Genomic DNA, 12,921 nt, shown 5'->3' with positions numbered 1-12,921 from the left:
TTGAGTCATACAAGGAATAATGGGAAAATTTAAGACTAAAAACTTGGTCATTCTGTTTTAAGAGAATACCAGGGAAAAAGGGTTTCCACCTACTTCATCACTTTCATCTACTTCAATTCCACCATCTTTGTCATCATCCATTTGTTTATGTATTGTTTGAAGAGCTTCCAGACTAAATCTATCTTCTTCTGTGAAGCACGGTGGACTCAATGACATGCAGGGATCTGAAATAGAACAAAGGGCAATTACTAACTTGCAATCCCCAAACACAAGCTATAGTCAAGAGAATGTAATTTAAAACAAAACCAACAAATTAAATTTCAGACTAAGTCAAACTAAGAGGCTTTAAGAAGTCTAGTACGGTATTCTTCACATCAAAAGTATAATATATGAACACACTGACTAAAAATAAATAATTCAATTTAATTGATATTAGTCAACTAAAACCAGTACTAAATTCAGGTTGTCTACATTCTTCCACATCTTTAACCATTTTCTTCTTATCCAGCTCATTATATTTATAAATTATTCCTCCCCCAAAACAGATAAACTCCCTCCTTAAAAAAAAAAAAAAAAAAAAACTAAAAATCACAGAGTACAAGGTGCTATTTTTGTATAGTCCAGTTTAAAATGTAAGTTCTAGGGAAACATCACAAAGAATACAAGAAAAAGAAATGCAGAGTATTCACATGATCCTTCGACATTTTTTAATCATTTTTCTATCTAACAGAATCTAAGAGTCCATCATATGACTTTTTAAAATAAAATGTATAACTTCTTAGATTCAACAAGGAAAAACTGAATTTTTAAAAATCTTGTTCTTCATGTTTTTCTTAATATACATTTATTGGCTAAACCTTTTCCCATGGAAAATGAGTGAATCCTCACATTTAGGTTGTCAAAAACTAACAATTCAAAGAGAATGTGGGGTTTTTCATGGCTTAAAATGAGATTAATAAAAATTACCTCCTGTTGACTCAATTAGTAAACAGTCTACATACCAAAATGGAAAAGTACTGCCAAAACTTCACTCACACCCAATCTGGCTGACTGCTGGACTGACAAATTCCAGGAACTGACTTCTACCAGGTCACTAAAATAATAGCCTTTTAAAACACCATCAGATCCACATGTATTTCTAGGAGCAGTATGGTCTTAAAGTTTAAAGTGGTTATTAGCATAACAGAAGGGTTAGCCACAGTTTGGCTACCTCCTCAACAATAGTTAAAAATCTAGTTTATCATCTGGTCCTGTTATGAATTAACTGACTGTGGACAAATCACTTGTCCTTGTATCTTAGTTACCTCTCTAAAGTAAAGCAAGTAGACTAGATGTTTACTAAGCTCTATTGCAGCCATAATGGCCTAAGAATATCTAATTCTGCACTTAGGAAAAAAAATTACAAGAAAAGAAGCCAGTCCTGGAGACCAACTAATAATTTTCTAAAAAAAAAAAAATTTAAGCCTATATTACCTGCATGTTCTACTTATAGACCATTTTGGCAATTTAACATTTCTAATAGTTTTAAATTTTTAATCTGAAACTTAATTTTGATTCCTTTAATCTTAGAAGGGAAGGAAACAGAAAAGGAAACTCTAAAAATGAAATATAAGCTATGTGACATAAATATGTGTATAAATATTCAAAGCTCTGATTAAGATTTGCTAAAATCTAAGAACTTACAGGCATAATGGTCAATTATGGTCCCTAATTCACAAGACATCCAGAACCCTGATATGCCCACAAGTTATTCTGAATGGATGCAAAATAAAATATAAGCTCTCAGGTATCACAACAACACATGGTATGAAGAAGATGTGTATACAACATGTTACTGCCTCCAGCAGACATATTTTTAACACATATTTGTTTTGCTAACAAACATATGAAGTGAAAGTTATTACAACTAGTACAATAAGGAAAGGCTTACTCTGATTAAATAGGCTTTGTTGTCAAATTCTCTAAGCAAAGTCAACAGTGAGGACAGCAGAAACATTAAAAAGCTTAAGAGAAAATTAGGAGGAACATATGATCTGGAAAAAACTCATATATAAACAAAATGGGTAGTTTTTTACTTAAATTAACTTAGTTAATAAAACACTATCTTTTAGGGTCTACTTCTGGATGTAACTTCTCCATGAAGTATTTCATAAATACTAACTCCTAGTGAGTACATGTTTCTCCGAACACCATTCCATCCATTCAACAAATATCTACTGAGCACCTACCATGTGTCAGGCATTAGAAATACCATAATAAACAAAAGAGATAAGAATTCCTCATAAAACTTACATTCTAGTGGAGGAGATGAGCATAATAAGATAAATAAAAGGCATAGCATATTAGTAGTGGTAAATATTAAGGAAAAACAGAGCGAAAGGCAGACAATGAAATGCCAAGGGATTTGAACTTTTCAACTGTATCTTTATTCTCAAATCATCTTTTAATGTTGTACTTTTAATTAACCTTTAATTGCTTAATGTCATTTTGTCCATACAACTAAGCTTATGAAAAGGGCAGGGACCATGTTATTCCATTTCTCACATGCTCATAATACCTAGGACTTAGCTGGGCACAATCTGGACCTCTGATAAATTCTGTTACTTCATACATTAACTAAATCACAAAGCTCTAGGCTTCTATACTGTGCTAACCAGTGACAGGCATTAGAAATTAAAGAGATAAAAGAGTATCCTGTACTCGAAAAAGCTCACAGTCTAGGGAGGAAGAAGGCATGTTATTGAGTTAGGTACCACTGAGAACATTAATTGTAGGGCGTTATGAGAGCATGGAGAAAGGGCACCTAATCCAGATTGAGAAAGGAAAAGTCAGAAGTTTTCTAGAGGTAACCGTGGGGAGTTTTAAAGGACCTGTAGTTGATGACCTTGGGAAGGAGAGAAAAGCATGCCTGGAAAAAGAAACATCATACGTTCAGTGGCATGAAAAGAACGTGAAACACTCAGAGAAATGCAACTGGTTAATATGTCTGGTACAGATAATATGTGGGTGGAAAAAAAAAAAAGAGGAGATTGGTAAGAAGGGGTCAAATCTCTAAAAGTGGTTTTCCATACTAAGGAATTTGGATTTTTATCCTGAAAACTGAGAAGCCCATAAGGGATTTCAAGGAGAGAACCAACACAACCAGATTCATTATACAAAGACCATTCTGGTGACAGTGGAAAACAGACAAGATGGAAGCAAGACTGGGAGCCACAGCTGTCGGGAAGTGCCTCAGGAATCCTGGCCACATTCAACAGTCCATGCCACCAAGGAATGGAGGAGGTAAATGATGAAGGCTGCTCTAAGGCTTGGTGTTTTGCCAAGTTGGAACAGCAGAAGGAAAGGAAAGACAGGGGTTGAGGATACGGCAAGAGTGATCCATTGCTCCACATAAAATTTTATTGCCTTTTGGTACAGTGACTTAAGGCCTAGAAGTCTAACTTAGAATAGTTGTGAATTCTGAACTCCATTACCTGTTCTAAGGTCTTTTTCACTTTTTCTCAGTTGTTTCCGTTCTAGGTTACTTTAGCACAAGTCATCATTTTTAACTGACCTAAATTTCTTTTAAAATATACAAAATGATATAAAAGAACTGTACATATAATGAATCAGGTATGATGGTTTCAAAGACACCTGATAAAATACCAAAATCAGTCTCCTTTGCCGACATCTTACAGACATCTACCTTAGCTACCCAAAATGCACTATGTACTCCACAGCCAGAACAGGTTTCTCATCTAAACAGAATTCACTTGTTCATTTAAACATGATATGGAGTGCCTGTCATGTGCCAGGCCCTGTACTTGGTGCTGGACACCCAACTAAGACAAATTTCCTCCCCTTGGTGCCCTCACCTTGTGTTAAATGGAACATGGTGTGATGTATCTTTCTAGCATTATTATGCTGAGCATTCCTTTCTTTTCTCTGGATCAAGACCAGCACATTCCACTGAGAAAAAAAGGAATCAGCTGAAACAGAGTAAGACTTGACCAAAGTCAGTAATCAACACCGTTGTTAAATTCCACCTTGTTTTCCTCTACCCAAAGCCAAACAAACGCTCAATCTGATTCTGCAGAAACAGAGTTACCGAATTAAAATGATTTCACCTAATAAGAAACATCTGCTATATTCTAGAAGCCAATGCTCTTTTATGTACATAATGTAATCCCTACAATCCTGTGTGAGGAATATATTATCTCCATTTTTCAGATGAGGAAATGAGACTAATGAGTTACTTTCTTAAGATCACACCCCTAGAAATGACAGACCTGGGATTCACAACAGTCTTCAAGACTCCAATTCATGTTCGAGTGTCAGTATAATGAACATAAATGCGTCAGTGTCACCAGTGTCAGAGAAGAATAAAGGATTGCTATCATAGATACTTCCAGAACCTGGCTGAGAAGCAGAGAGAACCAAGAAGCATAAATGTGTCCCAAGGAAGGGGATCACTAGATACCTCATAAATGACAGACATAATCTAAAATACAGACCTATACTTAGATTACTTCTCCTTTTGATAATAACGTACCTTTAATTCACACTCCCCTTGAACAAACCTTTACAATAAGTATATTACCACAGTAACAGACATATGTCGAAAGTTTAAACATATATAAATATTAGAAGCCAACTAAATAAACTTCTGAATTTGTTACTTATCTAGCAAAATACATAAATGTCAGACTTCAAGTTAGAAGCCAGGTATACAAAGGGTAAAAACAAATAAACTTAAATATGGCAAGTACAATGACAGACATGTAATAAGTATATAATGGCAGTAAAACTAAGGGAGTAGTCCTGTATAGCAAGAAGAAGATTTGAGGAGAAAGTGATATTTACACATTGATTCTTGAAAGATGAGCAAGTGTTCTCTAGGAAGACATGAATAGGCAAGAACATAAGTTGCTAATAGTTATTATACTAACAAAATAATGATGACAATAACTATCAATTACAGAGTGTCTATAACATTACATAAATGTATATATAAATTATATATTTCACTTTGTTTATAAAATAGGCATTATTATTACCATTTGACTAGGTAATTAAGAGCAAAGACTGACAATATTATTGAGGGTCAGATTATGGAGGGATCTACAGATTATTCTAAAGTGACAATAAAGGGGAAAAATGTTAATAAATTATTCACTGAAACCCTCTACTTGCAGTTTCCTTGACTTGCAAAGCTCTTTCTCCCAAGTACACCCACTGTTGGTTCATTCCAGCACAAATGTTTCTCCTCAGAAACATATTTCTCTATCTAAAATAGCCTTCCCCTTTTCTATTTGTTATATTTTTCTTCACAGCACTTAATCACAGTGTGCATATTATGTATTTATTTTCTTACTGTCCAATCCTCCACTATAATGCAATCATGAGATGAAAGGCTTTGTTTTGATTGTTGCTCTTTTCTGAGTGCCTAGAACAGTGTCTGGCACATAGTAAGCGCTCAAAAAATATGTTTACTACAGTACTTACCTAACTGGTTTCCAATATAAATGTTTGGAAGAGAAAAACTTTTCACGAAATTACTTGGCTGATTAGAAAACTAAGATGCAGAAAGTGACAGTAAAACCCCTCACCTCTTAATAGTACTAAAGTTAACTCTAAGTGTTAGTAGAAATCTACTAATATTACTCCTGCTCCAATTAAAACTATTCAGTGGCCCCCAAGAGCCTAAAGTATAAAGTCTATTTTTTCACTGTCAAATACTGCTGTCAAATACTTAATGAACAAAATATACAACACATTATAAAAAAATAATGGAGGGGAACTTTAAAATATTTAAGATTCAAGGCCCTTATAGTTTAGCAGCAAACATAAAATTTCATGAAGGCAAGGACTAAGCTTGTCTTATTCATTACTATATATTATTACTATTATTATATATGTTAGAATACATGTACATTATTATTATACAGTACTATTCCTAATAAATAATTATGGCTGACTGGCTTTTACATGCAAGCAATTGCATTTTTCGTGGTATTAGGAAAGAGAAATTGGATTTTAATAAGTGGGGTTAGAAAAAGAGAAAACAAGAACAAACGCAAAGAGGAAATAAGATGACATCTGGGACCCACAAAGAGCAGTCTGGCTAGCAGACTGGCTCTCTACTGAGAGTGCTACTCAGGGCTCCTCGCTGCTCACCTCTCCTCCAGCTGCTGCTGCAGGCCTTCAGCGGAGGGGTGGGGAGGCCAGTCCCACGTAACAAGGAACTGTCCTCTGCTAGCTAACAGTACTACCCAGAGGGAGGATGGGCACTAGCAAGCATGGGTGGAGGAGCAGTAGGATGTGAATCTGGAAAGATGGCTTGGGGTTATCAGTCAGTGAATGACAATGAACCAAGAAAGAAGAGACTAAAAGAAGCCACTGATCATTTTTAAGTGAACTGTGACTTGATGGCAAATATAACAGAAATCACAACTTATATTTTGTGTAGTGCTTTCAAGTTCAAAAAATGCTTTCCCATATAGTCAGTTTTATTTTAATCTAGAGAAAAAACTATAGTCTCAGTTTACATGCTTGTTACCAGTGAATGCCTATTCCAACAGCACAGGCAGGAAGTAACAACATAAACTACAACCACAGCAGTGAGGATAGATGGAAGAGGTCAGACTGAAGTGACAACTGAGTGTACTGAGAGAAAGGAGACAAATATGACTGACATTTTTAGAATGAACTAATAAGGTCTAGGTAAAACAAAGGTACACTTCTATTTGGCTGAGTGAAACCAAACAACATAGTTACAAAATGCACCAAATGTGATTCCATTAAGCCTTTACTAGAGGCATAAATATTTATGCCATATTCTATACTTTGTTGTCCCAGTCAATTGATATAGGCAAGGAATACAGTTCAGCAATGTAAGAAAATAAGAGCTTAAGAAATAAATGAAACTGAAAAAGTAAATCCAGCCTTTAAAGCTAGTTTCCCTCCTATAATACCTTCAAGGTCAGCAAATTTCATGCAGAAGAGAACTAAGAAGGAGAGCTAGTCGACTTTTCATCACAAACCAATGACTGTAGCCCATTAACAATGTGCAACATCATATACTGCCAAGAACGTGGCTTACCACGCTGGCAACTATTTATGAGTCTCATGACTAGAATTTTCTTAATTACTACCACTGAGAGAAAATTTTAAATAAATATTGTTCATACTTAGTACTTCCATTAATAGTCCAAGCATTTATCAAATCAAACACTTCAATCTGAATATTTTGAGAGCAAATCTTCAGAAATAACCGTTTGGTGTCATTTTTCAATAAACCAACAATCTGATTCAAACTCAAAAAGAAAGTGAATAATGTCTTCTTTCTTTTTTGATATCCTCTTTAAGGCAGAGTCTGCCTTATTTCTCTTATTATCCCAATGTCTAGCACATCACCAACACCTGGCATACAGGAGGATTAATGGATGTTTCTCAAAAAGTCTAATAAATAAATAATAAAGGCTGCCAAATACTTTTTTAAAGAGAAGTTTCAATCCGTAATCTATTATATTTCCCGATATATGGTACCAGGAAATATAATTTCATAGATATTCGAACTATGCTAATACTTACTGAAAGTATATTACATGCCAGAACAACAAATGAGAAAAGGAAAATTGTAACTCGTATACACAACGCTATACCAGGAGGCTATAAAAATGCAGGTGGATTCTGAATCTCAAATGTTTAACTCAGATTTTTGAAAAGTTCAACAAAGGAAACAGACCTCACCAACAACAGGGCTGAGAAACCACTGCTGATATATCAAATTATGGCTTAAGTATTATACTGAAAAGAGAATAAAGAGCCTTTATTTTGAAACCCTTTCTGATTGATGACTGCCTCTTGGAGCTCTGAATCACTGACTTTGTTTACAAAGTCCTCATTAATTAGTCTGACTCTTGTAAAAAGAAAGAACTTTCCCCTCATCTGTTAGCTAAAAATTTCCCTTAAAAATTGCTAAGTGCAATTATACCTTCCAAATGTTTTAAACAGACTATCTGATACAAACTCAGTTACTTAGGTCCTTTCCCACTTTCCAGGGATATTTTTCAACTTACCATCTTCTGATTATTTCACTCCCACTTATTCCCCCACCCTCACAAAGCATCTTGTCCTTGCCACCTCGAAAAGTTCCTGCTAATCTTCTCAAAGAGCCTCTCTAAAGGTAGGAGACAAGGTGATGCCTCTGCCTCAAAACTATCTTAATATGCAATTCATTTACCAACACATTCCTCAACCCAAAAATATCTACACTTACATTTGTGGTTAACCAATATGTTCCTTTAATGTATGTAAATAAATGAGAGGTATTTATGCAGCTGTATTTATCTCTAGATTCATTGACAGCTGCCTAATTTTTCCCACTGTGTTTTATACTATAACCTCCTAGAAAGCAATACTATATCTGAGTATAACTTTGCTGTATCTGTCATAGGCAGGAAAATACTGCTGACTAGGTGCAAAAAACAAAACAGATGCATGCATACACTTATTTACTGACTCCTAATTTCCCAGGATGCTATAAACACTAAGTTTATTTATTTATCTATCTATCTATTTATTTATTTATTTATGGCTGCATTAGGTCTTCATTGTTGTGCACGGGCTTCCTCTAGTAGCAGTGAGCGGGGGCTACTCTGTTGCGGTGCGCAGGCTTATTGCGGTGGTTTCTCTTGTTGCACAGCACGGGCTCTAGGCGCGTGGGCTTCAGTAATTGTGGCACGTGGGCTCAGTAGTTGTGGCTTGCAAGCTCTAGAGCACACACTCAGCAGTTGTGGCATGAGGGCTTAGTTGCTCCATGGCATGTGGGATCTTCCCAGCCCAGGGCTCGAACCCATGTCCCCTCATTGGCAGGTGGATTCTTAACCACTGCGCCACCAGGGAAGCCCTAAACACTAACATTTTGATTCGCAACATTATGTGCACAGAGTAGTGAAATAGCTTTGCTTATTTTTATTTGTTTTGGAGGGAAGAAAATGATAATTCAAAGTTACAACCAGAACACTGTGCATGTACTTAATGGCACTGAATTATATACTTAAAATGGTTTAAATGGTAAATTTTATGTTATATATATTTTACCAGAATTTTTTAAAAAGCTATAAGCAAAACATAAGCTATGGAGAACAAAGACCATTAAAACCATTCTACCTATATCAACACCTCAGGAAATAAAGAGAATGTTGTTGTTACTGCCAGGCATTGATCCAACTGTTTCACTTCTCTGTTTCACTTCTCTCTCAGTGAGAGAACTTAACAACAGTCAAAAATAAAATCAGTATCCCAATTTTTCAGATGAGAAATGTTGAGCACTCTGTAGGAGGTAAAAGAACTTTTAATTCATTCTCATTCTGCCTCTTATTATATAACCTCAGGAAACTTATTTAACTTATTTGCCTTAACTTCTTCATCTGTAAAATGGGAATAATAGTAAATTTGCAAGGTTGCTGTTAGAATTAAATGAGACGTCTATATATAAAACACCTAACACAGTGTGCAGCACATACTTGGAACTTCATAGACAACACTCAATAGATACTTTTTATTATTATCCAGAAAGGTAAGGTGCCTGTTGAAATTAAACAGCACAGTAGGAATTCAATGCAAAGTCTCCTGCAATCTAAGTGTACTCTTCCTATAATATCAATATTACTATTACCTTAACAGATATCAAAAACATTAGTTTTTAATTACACTTAACTCTAAATATCTTTTGGTCAATCCCAAAATCAAATACACCCTAAAATACAAAGAGAGAAGATAAAGAGGGAGCAGAGTATTTGTTGGGTAACTTATATGCCAGGTGCTTTACTTGGTTATCTAATTCTACTTCTCTCAACAACCTTACCAAGTTGGAATCATGCTACCGCTTCTCACAATGAATTAGCCAAGATTCTCATATGTAAAGTAATTTACCCACAGTGAAAGGCTTTAATCATTTTGTTGAAATTCAACCTATGTCTGTCCAAATCCAAAGAACTTTATTTTTCCCTATATCCCACAATCTGTCAAAAGAAAAAGACTTCTTAGTTTTAAAAATACCCAAAAAGAATATTTTGTGCTATATTCCCATCACCTAGAACATCACCTGAAACATAACAAGTACTCAGTAAGTATGAACCGAATGAGTGAATCAATATAGAAACTTGATGAGTGGTCATGGGTTAAGCTGGTTTATATTTATATTTGCCTACCTTTAATTACACTAGAAAACGTTCTCTGTTTATATGGAACAATCAAATCAACAAAATATAACCAAACCACCAAATGTGATAAAGTACCAAGCACTTTAGCTGACAACAACTCCATTCTTATAAGTGCTAAGGGTCAAAAACTCTAAGGTCATTCTTGACGACACTCACACACATCACATCCAACCTCAGGAAACCTGTTGGTTCTACCTGTGAAACATTATGAAGACCTATTACCTAGACACTATTCAGAGTCATCATCTCTCGCATGGATTACTGTCCCTCATCTTTAATGATTTCTCTCCCTTCCTTTTATAGCTAAATCCATGGCCACCCATAATAATCACTCCTCTGCAAACACCCTCAACTCCCTTGCCATTCTCTCACTTCATCATTCTTGGTTAGCAAAGCCACAACAATTAGATAAAAACCTAATTCTCCACCTACTGTGCATCTATACCCATGCATCTAAACACAGCTCATCATGATGCCTTAAATCCATAGCCACAGACTTCAACGGCACCCTTAATGTTGCCAGGCAATCATACTGCAACTCCCTGGTCTATTCACTCTCCCACTCTATTTCACATCTTCCTGATCCTCAACCCTCAATGTCTTCTCCCCACCCTTACTCATGGCAATGACTCTGCTTCCTATGCTTCACTGAAAGAAAAAAAAAAATTTAATGAAGCAATTAGAAGAGATGTTCCACAAACTCTCATGACCCATCGAACTACCTCCCAGTGTCTACACCCATACTGTGTGTCTGGCCTATTAACACAGAGGAATTATCCAAGTTTCTATATAATGCCCATCCCTACACTCGTGAACTAAATCTTATCCAATGAAGCTCCTCAAAAGCACTACTCCATGTATTCATCCTTAACATTTTGTTCTCAGTGGATCACTGGCATCAGAATATAAACAGGCTTTTCTCCCATCCTTTAAAAAAAAAAAAAGGCAAAACACTCTCAATTCCACTTTACTACTCCCCTTTGCAGAAAATCTCCTCGAAAACATTGCTAACTTAACATCTTGAATTTCCCTCCTCCTTTTCTTTGTTAAAATACACTCCAGGGACCTCCCTTGTGAAGCAGTGTTTAAGAATCTACCTGCCAGGCTTCCCTGGTGGCGCAGTGGTTGAGAGTCCGCCTGCCAATACAGGGGACACGGATTCGTGTCCTGGTCTGGGAAGATCCCACATGCCGTGGAGCGGCTGGGCCCGTGAGCCAAGGCCGCTGAGCCTGTGCGTCCGGAGCCTATGCTCCACAACGGGAGAGGCCACAGCAGTGAGAGGCCCGAGTACGGCCAAAAAAAAAAATATATATATATATATATAGATAGATAGATAGATATGCATCATTTTCCTTTGTATTTCATAATTTTAGAGAAATATATATAAACTAAATCTCTGAATGATTAGATACTAAAAACTAAACTCATATTATTATAAACCTGTTTTTCTTTTTTGGCCCAATTAGCAATAGGAAGACTGTTCTTACAGACAATCCAAGAACACTCCACCTACCACATGACAGATGGGAACACTGCAACAGGTCCCTTCCATTTCAGGATATGAGGAAAGGACAAGATACAGGGTGGCATCAAATAGGTAGAATCTGGCCTAGAAGGACATGATATCAAAGAGACTGATAATTACAGCATTCTTCCTGCCTACATAACTCAATCAGAAATTTCTAAGAAATGATTTAGAATGATCTAGAATGGAATGAAAGAAGTCATTCATAAAATAGTTCTGATCATTTTAAGTAATGTTAGCTTTGCTTCCTGAAATGATGTGACTGTGTAGATCCTATATTGAAAAGTCTTATTTACACTATTACCATAATCCAGGCATAAATTTAGCTTCCATCCAGAGAAAGAGCTTTGTTGCTAAAAGACATGATTTCTATCCTAAATGTAGCTATACCCTTAACAATTAAGAGCAAAGCTCTTTGCAGATCAGCAATCTGAAGATGATCAGAACTGGGTCAGTTTTCTAAATGCAAACTTTTAGCTCTTTTTCTGATGGGGGAGGGGTGGGTGGGGGATGGAAGAAGTGAGAACAACATCTGTATGTTTTCTGACTATTAAAAGCTCAGGGCTTCCCTGGTGGCGCAGTGGTTGAGAGTCCGCCTGCCGATGCAGGGGACACAGGTTCGTGCCCCAGTCCGGGAAGATCCCACATGCCGCGGAGCGGCTGGGCCCGTGAGCCATGGCCATTGAGCCTGCGCGTCTGGAGCCTGTGCTCCGCAACGGGAGAGGCCACAACAGTGAGAGGCCCACATACCACACACACAAAAAAAGCTCAAATCCAGTTCCCTCCTCTCCTCCTCTCCACCGCTGCCATCAGAGATAACCTCATCACTTCCCCCACAGCTTTCCTGTAATGTTCTCCCCATCTCTAGTACCACCACGCTACAAATGTATCCCCTTTTACGGCCACCATATCTTTAGAATATGAAGATGGTCACATCACCCCTCCTGCTGAAATCCTTCAGTACTTCCCAATCCCCTAAAGAATAAAGCCCAATCACCCCAGCATGAAATACAAAGCACATTCTGATCCCTGAAGAATCACTTCACCAGTGATTAACCCCCTCTATAAAGCCTTCCTGACTGCTTAACAGATATTTCCTATTCTCCACTTTCACAGCACTTTTATGCATAACTATTATAATTACATGTAACTGTCTACCTATCAGCTCATATATTCCCTAAATAATCA

At 36.6% G+C, this 12,921-nt stretch overlaps 1 protein-coding gene across 2 annotated transcripts in view; it reads right to left on the bottom strand.

Moving 5' to 3' along the window:
- STIM2 (stromal interaction molecule 2) overlaps positions 1–12,921 on the bottom strand; it is a 172,024-nt gene that overhangs the window by 106,946 nt on the left and 52,157 nt on the right. For both annotated transcript variants that reach the window (XM_082638404.1, XM_082638405.1), the window contains exon 2: positions 94–224. In XM_082638404.1, coding sequence (XP_082494530.1) covers positions 94–224 — 131 coding nt within the window. The remainder of the gene's footprint in view (positions 1–93; positions 225–12,921) is intronic.

Source organism: Mesoplodon mirus (assembly GCF_964341445.2).
Source record: "Mesoplodon mirus genome assembly, chromosome: 2".
NCBI lineage: Eukaryota > Metazoa > Chordata > Mammalia > Artiodactyla > Ziphiidae > Mesoplodon > Mesoplodon mirus.
Note: the sequence above shows the minus strand (reverse complement) of the source record. Positions and strands in the feature narration are given on the sequence as shown.